Source organism: Sinocyclocheilus grahami, unplaced genomic scaffold (assembly GCF_001515645.1).
Source record: "Sinocyclocheilus grahami isolate Dianchi unplaced genomic scaffold, SAMN03320097.WGS_v1.1 scaffold191.1, whole genome shotgun sequence".
Classification (NCBI taxonomy): Eukaryota; Metazoa; Chordata; class Actinopteri; order Cypriniformes; family Cyprinidae; genus Sinocyclocheilus; species Sinocyclocheilus grahami.
The window spans coordinates 1,794,326-1,812,642 of NW_015505370.1; the positions used below are offsets into that span (position 1 = coordinate 1,794,326).

The window sequence follows — 18,317 nt, forward strand, 5'->3', positions numbered from 1 at the left end:
ATAAAAACTTTAATTTGTATTTTTCCAAGCAAAAACTTAAACACCAGTCTTCAAAATATTCATGTACCTTTCAAAGGGATCCTGAAGGCAATGCATCTTTCAAAAAAACAAGTTGGACCTGTTGCTCAAACAACATTCAGTGCACCAGACGTCTAGTAGAAAAACATGCTCAGTCTTACCAACGACTTCGTAGTTTCTGAACAACAAATCCATTCAATATTTAATTCCCTGAGGATCTCATCACGAAGTCTGAAATCAACCTATTAAAAATGTCAAAAACAGGCCGTTGGTTTATGTAGCTCAAGTATGCTCAATAATTAGGCTGGTTTCATCACATGCTGCATTTAAACCTTGAAACATCCTAACAATCTATTTTAATTGCGTTTTAAAAGGAGCTGAAATTTATTATTCTGGAATATTGCACTTCATTGAACATGGTCTCTTGAAAAATGAAATATATATATATTTGTATGAAGTAGATAAAATTCATAGATATTTTCTGTCACACCAAAGACACTTAAACATGGTTGTAGCGTACACCTGGAAAACCCTGATCCATTACTCTAACTCTAGGACAAATCAACCTCATCTGAAAGAACTGAAGTCGTATAACCTGTTGGACGGGAGAAGAACTGTAGGGTGGGTTAATCAACTAGTCATTAAAGGTTCAGAAATAACATTATTTTGTGAAAATGATTGACAGCTATGATATCTTGATATGATTATACAATGCATCATCATTTAGATGATTCAGCAAAAAAATTAAAAACCAAAATAAGAGTAAAAAAAAAAGGGTGGACCTTTCTTTTGCAATCTGACTAAGCAGCAGCTCAATCCACAAGAGCTTTAAGAAGAGCAGGATAATTGGGTGTTCCCCATCCCGTTACTGGATCCCATGAAGGGGAGGCACAGAAACCCTTCCCTTCAACTTTATCATCCAGACAACTCAGGTGACATCCCTCTGTTACCTAAGGGTAGGAGGAGAAAACGCTGTTAAATCAATTTGCTAAGAGTATATGGTTACTTGAACAGGGAAACTGAACAGGTTTTAACTGTCACACTTAAGCTTCTAGTTACACAAGCTCAATTTCACACATAGCTGCATTCTGAGATGCGTGTGTGCTGCATGCAGTTGCCACAAGGGACACTACAGCGAGTTTCCATTTACTGCTTTTTATGATCATTTCATATATATAATTCTTTTAGGACAGCATTACAATTTAAAACGGCCTGACATTTTAAATATAGATTTTGTAGATATAATAGTTCTGAACACAGGGAAAAGGTTAAAAGAGTGGCTAATGATTATATATATATAATTCTTTTAGGACAGCATTACAATTTAAAACGGCCTGACATTTTAAATATAGATTTTGTAGATAATAGTTCTGAACACAGGGAAAAGGTTAAAAGAGTGGCTAATGATAAAAATGTTTTTAAACACTTACATCATAAAGACCTTTGCCTTGCAGTTTGTAAAGGCGTGGGTTGATGAATCCTAATGAGGGAAGACCCTTCAGGAAGCGCTGGTCATTTATGAGGGAGAGAATTCCGCCCACAACTGGAGTTGATGCCTTGGAAAAACATTGAGATTGCGAAACCGCAGACTTTACTGGGTAATATATTGTAACCTAATCTGAACTTTATATTGTAAACTAAAATGGAACTTCATATTGTACATTGTTTTTGCATTTTCTTGTGTACAGAACAGTTGAAAATGTTTGGGGTCAGTAATGTTTTTTTATTTCAAAGTTTTTGAAATAAGTCATGCTCCCTAAGATTTACATTTATTTGATCAAAAATACTGTAAAAACAGTAATATTGTGAAATATTACAATTTAATAACATTCGATTTCATTGGAAATAATTATTAATAATGTTGAAAACAGTTTTGCTGCTTATTTTTGTGGAAACTGTGATAGGCAAGTTATAAAAATAGAAAGCATTTGTAACTTTTATATAACTCCTGTATAAATATCTTTACTGTCATTTGAGCAATCTAATGTATCCTTGCGGATTAAAAGTATTAATTTCTTTATTAAAAATTATTTTTTTTTTAAACTGACCCCAAACTTTAGTATTGCACACTTGCACTATACAGTTTCTTCTATTTTGCATTTCTACATCAATTCTAGTATTTTCTATCAAGTACTCAATTATGAATATAACCAACCTGTAATACAAGTGCACTAGCAAACAAAAACCCATTCTTTTTGTATTATTTACTAACCGAAGTTCCAGAGACCCATGGTACAGGTACACGGTTGGTAACAACCCAGTAGTTGTCAGAAAGCGCAGCTAGATCTGGATAGGCTCTTCCAGTGATGTTGAAATATGTCTGAGGAGGTAGAGGCTGAACACTCTTCAGATACGCTTCAACAGCAGCAACCTACAGAGAACAAAACACAACAGCCTTGTTTGTCAGAGTCTTCAGAAATGAGCAAATAGTCAAAGACACTACAATTGAAAACCTGACTGCAGCTACTTTAATAATATGGTGGAATTTCAAGGCCTCTACTTACAAAAGCACAGTGTGCAAAAGATCTGCATGTACGGAAAACCCAGATGACCTACTACATCTGTGAAAATGTGTAGTACACTGCCTAGAATACAAAATCCCACAGTGCAAAAACTTTGTGACGTGGAAAAAGCAGGGATTTTTTTTCTTACTATGATCAATTTCTCAACTCATTTTGCCAATTGATATTAAAAATGCAAATACATTTTATGTCCAAGATGACAACTGTATTTAAACTGCTGCCTTTAACATGCAACATGAGATCATGGGATGAAAATCAAGAGGACATGTGATCTTACAACAGTTTAAAACGGGGAATAGTGCCTATTTCAGCTACTTTAAAAAGTAGGCTATTTAGGAACATTCTTCAGTTTTCATTAAGCAGCAAGATTGCATTTCATTCAAAACACAGCAAAGGATACAGACTCATGGAGCTTTACCTGATAACCTGGCCTTGCAAACACATTACTAAAGCCACCTCCACTGATGTAATCTGTGACCTCGTAGGTAAGTTTGAAGGGGTTCTTGAAAGAGGTCCCCCCCACAGTGGTCACATAGGGACTAGATAGGGAAGAGATTAATTTTACACAACTATTTTTCAATATAGAAGGCATCACTGTTATACAGATTTTTTTTTTAGAGAGCAACATCTACCTGGATGCAGGAAAACTCGGTCTAAAAGTATTTCTTTCCTTGGACAAGTGTCTACAACCTGCTCCACTGTCTCCTGCATTAAAAAACATGAGTGGGTCTTTCTTTGAGATCTTAGACCAAAAAAAAAACTAGTACATGCAACCAGCAGTTAATGAAATTTCTAAATAAAATGCACAAAATAAAAAGCTTTTGTTCCTGCAACATGACTTTCATTATCTTACCAGAAGCAAAGAGCATGGAAATCCCTCTGAGGCCAGCTTTCATGAACTCAGTGTTGATGCGGTTCATATAGGCATCAGAAAGGCTGTCCTCATCATCTCCATAGCTGATAGTGTGGACCCAAGGCACTGCAGACATGTTGCTAAGCAGCACCATCCACTGAAGGAACGGCTCCTGAGACTCATGACGACCTGTAACCAAGACCAAGTCACAAAGTTTGTGATCTTTACAATGCATGAAATAAAAGAACCTATTCGGAAACAGACCCAACTGATACACTAAAATCAGGTCATTTGAGAAGACCAATACTGAATTTGCCAGCAGATATCCTAATAGTTCAGCCAGAAATATAAATTTGCTGAAAATGGACTCACCCCCAGGCCATCCAAGATGTTTGAGATTTTGGAGAAGTTTCACTGGAGGAAGTGTTATTATGGACTCATATTTTGTCCAGAAGCAACAGTTTAAAGGTAAATCGCTTTGATGTATTTGTTTCTTACAGACATGCAGCTTTTCACTTCAAAAGACGTAATTGATGGACTGGAGTTGTGTGGATTACTTGGGGATTATTGTGATGTTTTTATCAGCTGTTTGAACTCATTCTGATGGCACTCAATGCTACATTTGATTAAACGAAGAAAAACTCATCTACATCTTGGATGGCCTGAGGGGGAGTATATTTTCAGCAATTTTTTTTAAGGCAACAGCAAACGTAACGAAGGCAAATTATGTCCATGAATCAGCGTTATTAAGATAAATGTTGTCTTGGCAACTAGCTGAAATAAAATAAGTTTAACCTGATGTACTAAAACTGAAATAAAGATTAATAAAAATAATTTTAAAAACGAATAAAAATGACAACAAAATTACTAAAACTTAACAGAACATATAAAAATAAAAACTAATTCAAAATATTAATAAAATCTATAATAGCATCTCAATGGTACTAAAATAATGCTGCCATGGAGCACATACCTGGATTTGTGAAGACCCATGTAGAAATGTTTGCTCCACTGCTCATGATGTACTCCACATCCAGACTGGCCTCAATGCCGGCTTTCCCACCGCCCTGAGTGCCCACGACCCGCTCTACAGCTGACATGTGTGTGAATCCTCTAGCAAACAGACTCATGAACTCAGCCAAGTCAGCGGGATGGTAGTACTGCTCCAAGAACTAGTTAGTGGAGATATTTGGCACAACCATGAATAACACCTCAGAATTCTGTTCATATGAATAAATTAATGGATTTACCACTGTACACATTTAGTCAGTGAAATCTGCACAGTAAATATGAGAGGGTTACCTGTGCCACTGCCTGACTGTTGTTGGTGGCAGTGCCCACATCTTTTGCTGTGAGGTTGTAGCGACTCCTAATGACTGCGGGGGTGACGCCCAAGTGATAGCCTAATGCTGATTGTCTTGCTCCTTCCCAGCCTTTACTGATATCCTTTCCTTTTGGTGGAAAACGGTGCACACCACCCACTAAAAAGGTAAAAAAAAAAAAAAAAGACTTCACATCATAGTGATTAAGATTTTCTATTAGAGACTTATTTACCTTATTTTATCCTACTTTATTAGGACAAAATAATGCATGTCACTACAAATATTGAACAGAAATACAGAATTGCTGAATGAAAACGATTAAGTCCTTAACCCTGTAATATCAGACATTAGGGATGCACGATATATCGGCCACCATATCGGTATCGGCCAAAATTTTCATATCGGTGCATCCCTATCAGACATATGATCTTTTTTTCTTCTTTGGAAATGGGACTTTCATTGAACCTTTCAACAAAACCTTTAAACTCTTAAATAAATAAAAAAAATAAAAAGTTGCAAAAACGTGTTTTGTATCATTTTTTTTTTAAACATTAGGCTTTTATGGCCCATATAGAAAGGATATGGAGCTTATACTCGAGGAAAAAAATTAATAAAATTTAACTCAGAGGCCAGTAAATCTAAGCAAAACATGCAGAAATTCTGATAGCCCATAATGTAAATCATTGAGAACTTTCTAACTGTACAGCAGACTACTTAAATTACATATAAATATCAGTTGTCCAATAATATGGACAACCTTCCAACAATATGTATTAGTAAGATGACAATTAAATGCTTAGTTTTATGATCAAAGCTCTGTAGTTTTAATTGTAGAGGGCAAATCAAATAATGCAATGCAACATGATGATGATGACTAAGAGAGTTTTAGAATTTTATATATTAAATATGATACAGTAGGCTTATAGGATGGAAGCTGAACTAATGGTTCAGCTGCTCACCAAAGTCTAGATGCTGATGCACATCTTCATGAACCGAGTATAGAGATGTTGACCTCAACAGAGTGTGTGAATCTCTCCTGTAGCGGTGAAATTTAGTGCCAGGGAGCAATGTTTCAGCCACCCTAAGAAGGTCAGATAGAAGATGAGAAACTGATCTGATTTTTGTGATCTATTGATACTAGAAAATTCACTCAAAAACTGTCCTTACTGCACAGGCATGACACATTGAAGGAAGTCCTGCGTTACAACTGTGTGACAGTTTTTGACCCCATGACTCTGGAGCCAATTCTGCATTACTTTCACGGTCAGCTGAGATGGCCGAACAAGAGCAGCTACTTCTTCCAAACTCAGATGCTTCCCTAAAATATAAACAAACAAATAAGAACTCATTTCTTCATTTGATCATTTGGATTATAACAAATGAGAGGCTCAATACCATATTGATGTGAATCTGGGTCTGACACTAATTTCAGTAACTCCTCCATCTGGTTCACATTCTGCTGCTTTAATGCAAATGTAAGTTCCACTTCCTCCAAAGGTCCCACCCTTTCAACCAGAATCCAGTCCTCAGGCACACTAAAACATTGAGAATAACATTTTCCAAGGGCTGATTCTAGTGTAAATGAAATGTGGAAATTACATCAGACGGGACCAATATAGCTTATAATTTGGACTCAATTATTGCTAGACAGAGGCATGCATGGGTCTTACGAAGCATCTTGATCAGCCTCAAGCAGCTCCGCATTGACGAGCCAAATAAAGCTCAGAACAAAAACAGCAATCCTGTAAAAAAAAAAATAAACACTGTCACTTTAAGAGCCCACTTTAATGCAAAATGAATTGTTTTTATGGCCAACGCACAAGAGACTTTTGTCATTTTAACTCCAAAAGTCAACTTAAATAGTTAACATGCTAGAATAGTACACAAGGGAACAGGTTTATGTGAACTCTTTGTCCTGACCATCTGACCTAATGAGGTGAACCGCTGTCTTTGAGATTTACAAACAGCTCTGCAAACGTGATCTTTAAACTATGATTAGCGTAACATAACTGCATAAATGCAAACAACAACATACTCACCGCATTGTTTTCGCGTTCATGTAGCCTGGTATCTTAAAAACAACACCAATGCCTGTGTCCTAATCGGTTTTTATACAGTCTATGGTCCTAACGTACTGATCATGTGATAGTCACGTGACCATCAGCTGGTCTTTTATTTTGATTGAGGAAGTTAATGTGCATGTGTCTGCAAATAAAAACTAGCAAGAAAAGCAGAGAAAGCCTTAGTTTTCATAACGATCTTATATAAGAGGTAACACAGTGCATATAAATTATTATTATTATTCGTATTTTTTTTTAAATTCAAATGCTTGGAACAACAACACAGAAAGGCATTCATTCATAACAGAGATATAGCATAGCCTATATATCAAGACTGAGCTTACACTCAATTTTCATATTGTACTCTATACTACATACCACATAATAAAAGTATGATATAATATAAAATAAACATATTGGAAAGAGAGAGAGAAAGAAAGAGAAAAAAGTAGGGGAGTAGAGGCTTTTACATTATAAATCCGAAATCGTCTAATAAAGAATACAAATACCTTGCTTTGGTACATTTCACCCCTCTTAATGTCTCCAAATATATTACAACCACTTATCATGGAGGAACTTTGAAAAATGTACATTTATGAATGTACAATTTCAGCAAAAGCAACAAATTATTTATTAGGCTACATAAGATATCTTTTTATCCTTAATTAACAAACCAAACGTAACAATTTCCCATGAGAGGATCAGTCTTGCAGGTATTCTTTGTTGCATCCATCTGAATGCATCATTCCAGAATGCATGTACCAATGTTCAACCGTATCTATCTCTAATTTGCATATTTGGCATATATTTGAGTCCCCGACATTAAAACTTATTCTTAAAAATTATTTTGTAGGGTATATGTGATTCATACCAAAGGGAATTTTAAAAGTTGTACACCACGGTAACAAGTTTGCGCCAAAATACCATAGTTACCAGGTGTTATTTGCCTTAGTTTCCTAGAGGGTCAAACAGGTTAATTAATATAATAATAACAATATTTAATAATAAATTATTTGATAATTTATTTTATGAGTAACACCCACATTTGTGGCACACCGATGTATATATATATATATATATTTATATACATTTGTGTGACACACACACATAGCCAATATTGAGCAAGAATAATAATACTGGTCATTTTTGACCTTGTGGGGACATTTTTTTTTAGTCCACATGAGTAAAGCAGCATATACATCATACTACATTACGATGTAGTATGATGTATATGCCCTAACCCTAACCCTAACCCTAACCCTAAAAATGCAGAAGGTTTTGTGTGAGGGTAAGTTTGTAAAATAATTAATTATGTCCCCATAAAACATGGAAACCTAACGTGTGTGTGTGTGTGTGTGCACTGGTTTGGGTGGTTTATGAGGACACAAATTTGTATAATGACATGGGTATGACACAGGTATTACAATATGAAGGTGGTTTATGAGGACACTACCTGTGTCCCCGTAACTCAAAAGGCTTAAAAACATACTAAATGGTGTTTTTTTTTTTATTTTTGAAAATCTAAAAATGCACAAAGTTTCCTGTGAGGGGTAGGTTTAGATGTAGGATTGGTGTAGGGCAATAGAAAATACAGTTTGTACAGTATAAAAAAACATTACGCCTATGAAGAGTCCCCGTAAACCACCAACACCAAGATGTATGTGTGTGTGTGTGTGTGTCTTAAATGGTGGAAAATACCCCTGAAGATCAATTTCATGGGGCAAATAAAAACACAAACTTGAGATATAAAATACTTCGTAATGAGTTGGTGGAAGTTTATAGTTTCAAGGCAATGATAATCATGATACTCATTTGTGGAAAGAAAAGGCCATAATCTTTAAAAAATATATAATCATTAGGCCATAAATTTAGTTATATGTTCTGAACTTTATGATAACACTTTTTACTTGCTGTAGTATGTCCATCCTTATATATATATACAAAATCTTTGCAGCTATTTGACAACAATGAAAAAAGATCTGTAATTGGTGTCTACTAATGCAGGGCAACTGATCACAAGAAAATTAAATGCTGGAGCAGACAAATACTGTAGTCAGCATACTAGTCGATTGTTTTGAGGGGTAAGAAATTAATTTTGTCACCAAGATAACCTTTCAGTCCAAGCTCATACTGTGAGCTTAATAAATGTTTCTTTGGCTATTAGAATATGTTTAGTTTACTGTCTACTGAACATCAGTTATTAATATAACAGGCATGGATGAGGTCAGGAGAGGAAGCAGAATTATACTTCCTGGCAAAATCTCCAGAGTTTAACCTGATACCCATATATATTATAGTAAAGTGTTGGTTAATCCAGACAGCAAATCAACACACAATCAGCTGCATGTTGACATGGATGAGCTACAGTATTTTAGGCCCTGTTCAGTAGTGTAACGTTATATAAATTAAGTGTTCGGGTAATACCATTGAAAATATGCTTTACTTCAACACTGATCCAAGGTTAAATCTCTGTGGTACCATATTTTCAGCTGGACATTTTCATACTTGAGCATATGTTAGCTGTAATTAAATAATAATGGATTGTTATGCTCCTTCTTTGATTCCAGTAAGGGACAAGTGAAAAGAAGCATATGTTTGACTGATTATGTATATGATAGTCTTTATTTTTTGATACTTGACAACGTGTAAATTAGTCAAAAAATGGATAGCATGAAGAAAGAATCAGATCTAAATCCCTGCCATTCATCTTTGAATGCATTTACTAATGGGCTGCAAAGCAGAGGGAATATTATATAACATAGTGAATGCCTTTAGTAGCTTTGTAGTAATCTTTTCGTAGGTTGTATTTTTGGCCACACCATTGATTTTATATTTATACAGAAACTGACTTTCAAAAAGAAAACGACACTGAGCAATATTAACTGGAGTAAGAAGTGTGACAATTCTGTCCCCCTTTAAAGCACATGTATAAGAAAGGCAGTAAAAGTATGGACTAGCCTACTATTCCTTCAGTGAAAACGGATTTTACTATTAGCGTTTTTGTAGGCTATTGTAATTTAACTTGCATGAACGTTGCATGTGTATTAAGTGTTGTCAACGGTAGATGGCAGTGCGCGCACATTAAACGGGGGACGATTGCGCAAAAGATGGTACAGCATGAAAAGTAACTTTTCCGAATCAAAATGTTATTGACTTCCAATACGCTTATTTCAATTATTATGCTTATTTTGAAAAAAAAATGTTTGTCAGTATCATATAAAAAACAGTGCAGTTGTACTAAGAAAATTCCTAGCCAAGCAGAATAAGTCCTTTCATTCTTTATTTTAAGCTCATTCTGTTAAGCATCATTTTATTTATTTTAAAGTGACACAATTGCCAATAATATCAATCCACTCTAATAATTCTGATTTAAACCGCTTCCAAATGTCTTTCCAATGGGGGGCGCTCTTTGAATACTGAGCAACAGGCATTCAGTGTTACTCACTTTCAAGATATTAACACTATCTAAAGAGCAAAGGGGAGTTTCCAAAGTCATCAAGTCCATCCAACTTTGCCATTTTCGGCCAGAGACCACTGAAAATGACTCCCAAGAAGACTGCCGCTCCCTTCCTATGGTTTTCTTTTTGCTTTGGGAATGTTCTTGAGGCAGTGGTGCTGGGATCGGCGCAGTACCCCTCTGATAACGGGCTCCACTCACATCTGGATGCGCGCAGTTCAGCAGAAGCCAGCGCGAACTCTCGGAACGACTCCACATCTGTTCATGTTCCGTCTTACATGATCTCTCTGTACAGGACTCTATCGGAACTGGACCGACGGGCAAGCAACAGCAGCCAGACGCGCTCCAGGAGATATGCCAATACAGTGACCAGCTTCATGGACCTGGGACAAGGTGAGTGAGACTGATCCGCCGCTGAGACAGACAGATAGATAGATGGGTTGTAAAATGATCTCCTCCTTGAGGCCATCGCTGCGGATTTAATACCTTCAGATTGAGCCTGATCTGTTTATTTTTATATATTATACTTGGCACATAAAATCATCAATTGTAATGATTGGCATAAGGTAAACGCTGCAGTATTAAATCACTTAAGATCATGCTTGTATTATGACAGCTGACACTGTCATAGATGATCGATCTCGGTGTGACAGATAGCCTAATATGATTTAAAATTGATATATGAGGACAGTAGGGTATATTTCACCCATGATATATAGAATTTTTCTGATGGTCTGGATATTATTATTATCATCGAATAATTTTTAGCCTATTTGTTGCCGCCGACAACAAATGTTACTAATATTAAAAATTATAATTACGAACTCTTATTATTATTATTACTGATGGCACATCATTATGACTCCAGAAGAAGATGGCAATAAAAATACCATAATTTTGGTTTGTACATAAGAGAAATGCGTAGTTCTGCGTGTATTAGAATTACGCGAATAGTCTGTATTTCCTTTCCCCATTTAACTTGTAAAGAACCATAATCATTTATTAAATACTCTGTCTCGGTGCATGATTCCGTGTGAGTTGGATTGCTGTAATATGTGATGTGTTTATGAACATGCATAGCTCAAATTTAATTTTCTTTAGTATCATCTACTTCTCAATAATAGTTTCGAAATAGGCTACAATTCCAAAAAAGAAATATGAAGTCAAATGTCTCAAATTTCCAACATCTGTGACAAATAAACTTCAGCAGCACTAAATAAAGTATCTAAAACGGAGCACGCATTCTCCCCTCCAGGTGTTGCTGATAAAGATTTTAATTTAAAACTTATGTTCAAATAAAGATTGTCACGTAAAATACAGCATTTGTGAAATGAAGTATGTCAGCTCTCCTCCTGACCAAATATATAAAGATATGCGTGCAAAACACTTAGAAATTCTTCTGTTCTTGAATGTTCGTGTCATTCATATATTGACAGGCCAGTTATTACATTTGAGGGCACAGCCTTTGAATAATAAAAAGTGCACAATGCCACATTTGTTTAAGAGTATTAAGGGTAAGAATTATCATTATATGAATTCCAAGCATTTTATTTCCACTCATATTTTCCCACATTTTGCGAAGAGTGAAGAGTCATGCAATTTGATTTGATGATCTCTATTAGGTCTTATAAATTAAATATAAAACCATTGACATCACAATGGCAAAAAAAATAAATAAAATGGGCCACAGTAGTAGATATGACGTCACGATATGGCGAATAGTTCATAGTTCACAGTTCAAGTGCTAAAATGACCTGACATATTTAAATATTTAAGTGTATACCTTCACATATACATATTATGCTTTTGGGTCCAGAATTTTGTTGTTGTGTAAAGAGCAGTTCTAAGCATCAATCATAATTTGTTGGTTTAATAGTAATGTGTTTGCTTTGAATATAAGGTGTTTCAGGTTCAAATCTGGCCTGGAAGTGCAGCATGCTTTGTGTAAAGATTGTCCCACCTGTCCACATCATACATTTTGGCAATGTAAAAAAAAACAAACAAAAAAAAAACTTAATAACATAACATAGTTTGGTGACCACATTATGACTGTGCATTGTCTGAAGATAAAAAAAGAGCAAACACAGACACCATGTAGGCCCATGGTACTGGAACGTGAGTCCCTGACTGCCTCGGTTCATTTTCTAGGTTATGTCATTGTTTAGTCTGGCAAGCGGATATTAGCTTAGAGGAGGATGCTTTACTCTACACCCATTCCCACTGTTCACCTTTCATTTTTATAGCATTCCTTTGTCTCAGAAAGGAGATAAATATATGGTGCTTTTCTTTCAAAACACCTCTTTCGGATGCTCCTTCTCATGTAGTACTGTAGGACAGGTACAGCATTAGTGGCCAAACCCCAAAAATCTGGTAGCTTCAAACAGTTTGCAATTACCATTATTCTCAAGGTTCTCTCTCTCATAATGTAACATCAATATGATATGTCCCGATCTGGCCTTGGGTTTTCGTGCAGCCAGCTCATATTGGAAGAATCCTCTTCATGTTTAACCCATGAAACTGTGGTCTCTGTATCAGGTTGCATAGTACTCTGTGTTCCAGTTTTTGAACTGGATGTCAAGATGTCAATATCGAAGCTTGTTTTACTCTGAGCGCAAAGTCTGGTCTCTCTTAGCAAAGGTTGGTTCTGCATCATCTCAGTCACGGATGAGACTGAGTATTGGATGTGTTCTTTCAGCCAATTTCTTTCTCCAGACAAAGAAAAGGAGAGGACAACATCTTGCAGTCAGAGATTTTGTTCCCCGCAGTGATTTCAAGTTAGCTGTGCGAATAATGAAAGACCAGTTCCAGTTCATGGTGGCCACAGAAAACTGAGGTCCGCCTCAGCTTGAAATGTTACCTAACATTTAATTACACCCTTAAGCCACCCACCTTTCAATTTACTGCATCCTCCTGAGGACATATAGGGGAAGGAGGAGGGCTTCTCGGAGAGCTGAGCATTTCCAATGTCCTGCCAAACCTTCTTTTCACTCAATCAGTGTAATTAGCAGATGCTGCCAAAGGCCGACACAGTCTGACAGGTCAGCCAAATGCTCTCCACCTGGTCTCCGTGAGCATGCTGCACCTCATGTTTGGAGAAATCATTCAGGCCCTTGAATGTTATTCTCATTGAATAGAAGGACTGGCAATTTGTGTATGCCATTTTCACAAAAGACATATGTAAGACTGTTCACAGTAAGTTGAGGAAACGCATTAGTGTCTGCTTCGTATAAGCTTGCTGCATTAATTCTTAAAATTCTTATATTTCTTATTTCAGTGCTAATCCATGCTTTTTCTTATACCTTCAGAGGAGCCTTCCCTAAAGTTACACCAGCAGTACACATTCAACCTGTCTGGTCTCTCACGACTGGACGAACTGATGGAGGTGGAGCTGCGGGTTCTGAGGAGGCCACCGCCTGATGTTTTAAGTTTACTCTCCAGTGGTGGAAACCTGTACCGACTACTCCTTCACACCTGCTCCCTCCCAGGATCCTCTAAGCAACCTCTGCTCCTCACCTCCAGGACCATTGATCTTCTAGATACCACTTCAGCCACATGGGATGTGTTTGACGTTGGTGCAAGCGTGAAGACCCACCTCAAGTTCTTCAGGACCGCGGAAGGCAGCAGGCCGTTGTGCTTCAGCATATCAGCCATTTCTGATTCAAATAACGAGGTTGTGCATCCCGGCATGCTGGGTCTGAGCCACGAGGATCAGCAGACCCATGAAAGGGCCTTACTGGTGACCTTTACTCGAGCTCGGAGGAAGGAGAACCTCTTTAGGGAGATCCGTGAGAAGATAAAGGCCATGAAAAGCCGTAAGTTTCCTAATCGTGCTGCGGAGCATGGTATTAAAGGTCATCCGAGACATCGGCGGAGGAGGCGGACTGCCCTAGCAGGCCGTTTTGGTGTAGGACCCGCTACAGGGGGCACCGGTGGAGGAAAGGGTGGTGGCAGACGGAGAACACGTTGCAGCCGGAAGCCGCTTCATGTGAACTTCAAAGAACTGGGTTGGGATGACTGGATTATTGCACCGCTAGATTATGAAGCTTATCACTGCGAGGGTTTGTGTGACTTCCCCTTACGCTCACACCTGGAACCGACCAACCATGCCATCATCCAGACTCTCATGAACTCCATGGACCCGGAGTCCACCCCTCCCAGTTGTTGCGTTCCTTCTAAACTCAGTCCCATCAGCATCCTGTACATTGACTCTGGGAATAATGTAGTTTATAAACAGTACGAGGACATGGTGGTGGAGAGTTGTGGGTGCAGGTAGCAATGTGAGTGAGGGGTGACCTACCCCTGGACACTATCCGAAAGCTGCTGCTGCTGCTGCTGCCTCATACGCAGAGGCCAAGTGCAGAATTGTGGGCAAGATGAAGCAGTCAGAGCTGGTGAGATGGACAGTGTGTAAATGTGTGACAATGAGCATGTGTGTATGTTCAGACGGTGATAAGACATTGAGTTGTGATTTAAAAGTGAGCGGAGGACATGTGTGCCGAACAGCTCCAAATTCCCTTACAACACCAAATAAACAACTCCTCAATGGAAAATGAGTGAAAACATAGGCTTTCCAGAAATTATTTTACATCCTGGTAATATAAACTCAATGATAGAGTGTTGAAGTATCCTTGCAGCAGCGGTAGAAATGTTGGCTCCGTTAAGACTCTGACAGAGTCTGAGAATCTGTCAGCGGTAGCACGTAACTATAACGTGTATAACAGTTAAAGGTGCTTTGCATGACAGTCAGCTTATATTCAAGATGAAATAGCTCTCTGTGGAAATGTTTCTTTGTGGAATCTGGTGGCCTTAATTAAATATGCCATTGACTAAGTGAAAGTTAACATTTACTGAGTCAAAGTTTGACTCCATTCTAAATCGAAGGGTCAAAGTTTAGCTGGTTAGCATGGCCTCATTAGCTCATTAGATGTCGTAACACGGTGTGGTTGCAAAAGCATCTTTATCAACTGACATCCATTCAAAATACCTGTATTTTATTTCAACCATATCTTTAGTAGGTGTTTTACCAGTGCACAAAGCTTTTTTAAACATATCAAAACTGCCATTTTTACCCTGTCTTTTGTCATAGCTCTGGATATTCACTTGTAAAGGGTTGGGGGCTGTGCATGTGTGGTGTCATCAGCCAATCAGCATCATCATGACATAATTTTCCTTCAGCTTTAGAGTAATTAGTCATATGCCATTTATGGTTCAAGTGATTGGCGTGAAAAAAAAGAAGCTGGAGGGCTGAGCGCTCATGACCAGAAATTAATTGCATACTTCCGAGAGTCCTGTTTCATACTAACTGATAGCTTAATATAGGAGCCTGATAAAAATCCTAATTTTAAATGAAAATTTCAGATGGCACTTTTGCATCTGAACATCTGAATATATATAAATATGATTTTTCTTTTTGGAGCTTCAGATGCTTGTAGAACCAAGAGACACATGTAATAATTGAGCAGAACAGTTCTGAATTTTATATCAAGGTAACCCAGTATCTGATGTTCAAAAGTTGAAATCAGGCTTCTTTTTTCTCAGCATTGGCTCGCATAAAAAATATGAATAAACCATAACATTGTTTAGCACATCATTTCATAATCTTAAAATAACATACTCAGTGCTAAAACTAAAATTAAGCTGTTTAATGAGAAGGAGAACCCAGACGTTTTATGTTGATGACAGCACATTTGGCTTCGGTCTGCAGTATCGTACATGATGTGTGCAATATGTGCAAGATAAATGACTTCATTGCATTGAGTGACCCCAGACCTTACTTTGTGAAAGGCGTTGTGGAGCCATAATCAAAATGATTGTTTTGTTTTATTCTGACACCAGATTTGGCTGTTTGAAGATTTAAGTGTTCACCCACATTTACTGAAAGAGTTTGTTTACTCGAGCTGATAATTAGATTAGATTACTTTTATGCTTTAATGTCATGCCATATTATGGATTATCATACAAATCCTGTTTATTTCTGAATGACAGCCACAAGGTAAAAAAATGCCTTGTCTCATAATATAACAAAAACTAAAAGGGACCTAATTTATGCCCAATTTGAGGGCTTTAAAGGGTTAGTTCACCCAAAATTAAAAATTCTATCATCATCCACTAACCCACATGTCATTCCAAACCTGTATGATTTTTTTTTTCTGTGGAGCATAAAAGATGTTTTGAGGAATGTTGGGACATCCATTGTATGAACAAAAAACACATTTCTCAAACTATCTTTTATGTTTCACAGAAGAAAGAAAGTTTGGTGAATTATCTCCTTAAATTCATGTTAGTTTATGTAAAAGTTTTACATAGAACTAATTCTGAATGAATCCACTAACCCACATGTCATTCCAAACCTGTATGATTTCTTTTTTCTGTGGAGCATAAAAGATGTTTTGAGGAATGTTGGGACATCCATTGTATGAACAAAAAACACATTTCTCAAACTATCTTTTATGTTTCACAGAAGAAAGAAAGTTTGGTGAATTATCTTCTTAAATTCATGTTAGTTTATGTAAAAGTTTTACATAGAACTAATTCTGAATGACATCAAGCCACAAGAACAAAATGAAAATAAGCTTCTAGCGTTCATTAATCTCAGTGTCAGGGCAGAAATATTTGCCTGCTTACTGTTTATATAACATCAACTGTTTCCACTATGAAGAAATACAAAGCAGCAGATTTTTAATTCATAACAGCAATTGTTTTTCTTTTTTTGACATTTCTCCATGGTAATTCCCCACAATTAATGTTGGACTCATTGTATGGGAATGATAATCACCCACATTGTCCACGGTGGCAGTATGAAAGTTACATTCCTAAATCAACAGACCACAGAAAAATTAGCCAGAGCATCTGTGTAGTTCAGAACAATATAATCGCATGAAATCTGTGCGACACTCAGGAAAATTTCCTGTGTGGTTTTACGGTACATTATTGTCGTGACTGTTAGTAATAAGCTTGTTGTTTTGATTGTTTGTGGGTACTTTTGCAGAAGTAAATTCAGTTTACCATTTACAGTTATATCGAAAACAGTCGCATCTCTTGCAGTATTTCTCCATTTCCCCGTTCAAATTGTGCAGATCTGTTTTTGTTCTGAGGCAAAATCTTGTTCTGCAGACTGCAGGACTGAACCAGACTGTTCTTCGACATCTATTTCAAATCTATGAAAACAAATTAATTATATTTGGCCAGTCAAGGATAGTTCAAGCAATATCCCTCTCTTGAGGTCTCTATCTCCTCTCATTGTAAACAATTCCAATCATATGTGCTTGCTCCTTAATCTAATTCCTCTCAAGGCAGTTTCTCCAAACAGTCTGATTCTTTTTATAAGCAGCCTTTCTTTCAATACTGACACGATCGCAATACCACATCTAGCTGGAAAAGATTAACATTAGGGGACGCCATCTTTGGTTCAAGGAGATAAAGAGGCACAAAGAGTGCCGTTGCCTCGTCTGTTGTTCGGAGGTCTGGAGGTTATCAGCTTAAGCGCTGCATGGGTTACCTCAGTTGTGCCTCGCTATTTGACTAAGTGAAAAGCCTCAGGAGACATTTAGTAGAGAAGGAGTTTCAATTTACTATGCCAAGTGCTCTCAGAGAAATGAATGCAAGGCCTGCAGGATTGTCATGGTTCAGTTAACGGGTTTGGCACCCCTCAAATATACATGCTGATCAGTGCTAAGCAATGTTAACTTACCTTCACCGACATCTGTTTTTCTTTACTGTACCTAAGCTGGTCAAATATATGTTGCTTAAAACAATACGCAGGGAATGATAAAGCCGTGACTGAATATTATTATTATTTTTTTTTTATAGAACAAAGGCTTAAAATATAAGTGTAAATTATTGTACACATGCCCAAGTGCTTTTCTTAATTTAATGCATTTAGTGTTATGTATTTATCTGGCTGCGAAAATTATAATTTTATAGTACAAAGCAAGAATGATGTCTTAAAATGGGAGAATGTCTTTTTTTGTTGTTGACTTTTTATTGTAAATGCACTGTGTATGTGAGAGTTTGTATACTGTTAGATAATGAAGTGTACATAATTCATTGTAAATTATCTGCAATATATTTTTTTCTTGATATATT

At 37.0% G+C, this 18,317-nt stretch overlaps 2 protein-coding genes across 3 annotated transcripts; one reads left to right on the plus strand and one right to left on the minus strand.

Moving 5' to 3' along the window:
* Positions 1 to 41: 41 nt before the first annotated feature.
* LOC107594810 (tripeptidyl-peptidase 1-like) lies at positions 42 to 6,853 on the minus strand. Of its 2 annotated transcripts, XM_016285009.1 has the most exons (14): positions 6,755 to 6,853; positions 6,386 to 6,457; positions 6,111 to 6,250; positions 5,883 to 6,033; positions 5,675 to 5,796; positions 4,696 to 4,874; positions 4,367 to 4,565; positions 3,394 to 3,582; positions 3,173 to 3,245; positions 2,959 to 3,079; positions 2,231 to 2,389; positions 1,449 to 1,574; positions 801 to 968; positions 42 to 613 (listed from the first exon to the last, which is right to left on the minus strand). In XM_016285009.1, the coding sequence occupies exons 1-13, from the start codon at positions 6,772 to 6,774 to the stop codon at positions 831 to 833; spliced, it is 1,689 nt and encodes a 562-aa protein (XP_016140495.1). In that variant the 5' UTR covers positions 6,775 to 6,853; the 3' UTR covers positions 42 to 613; positions 801 to 830. The 2 variants fall into 2 exon arrangements, with proteins under 2 accessions (XP_016140495.1, XP_016140494.1); XM_016285008.1 differs by having other exon boundaries at positions 42 to 968.
* A 3,395-nt stretch (positions 6,854 to 10,248) lies between these two features.
* On the plus strand, positions 10,249 to 14,799 carry LOC107594862 (growth/differentiation factor 6-A-like). The gene is made up of 2 exons (XM_016285068.1): positions 10,249 to 10,625; positions 13,538 to 14,799. The coding sequence occupies exons 1-2, from the start codon at positions 10,316 to 10,318 to the stop codon at positions 14,503 to 14,505; spliced, it is 1,278 nt and encodes a 425-aa protein (XP_016140554.1). The 5' UTR covers positions 10,249 to 10,315; the 3' UTR covers positions 14,506 to 14,799.
* Positions 14,800 to 18,317: the final 3,518 nt, after the last annotated feature.

Coding starts and splice junctions, on each gene's coding strand:
- LOC107594862 (XM_016285068.1), top strand. CDS start 10,316: ATGACTCCCAAGAAGACTGCCGCTCCCTTCCTATGGTTTTCTTTTTGC. Junction 10,626..13,537: donor CTTCATGGACCTGGGACAAG/GTGAGTGAGACT, acceptor TTATACCTTCAG/AGGAGCCTTCCCTAAAGTTA.
- LOC107594810 (XM_016285009.1), bottom strand. CDS start 6,774: ATGAACGCGAAAACAATGCG. Junction 3,080..3,172: donor CCGAGTTTTCCTGCATCCAG/GTAGATGTTGCT, acceptor TTCCCTATCTAG/TCCCTATGTGACCACTGTGG. Junction 1,575..2,230: donor CATGGGTCTCTGGAACTTCG/GTTAGTAAATAA, acceptor TGTTTTTCCAAG/GCATCAACTCCAGTTGTGGG.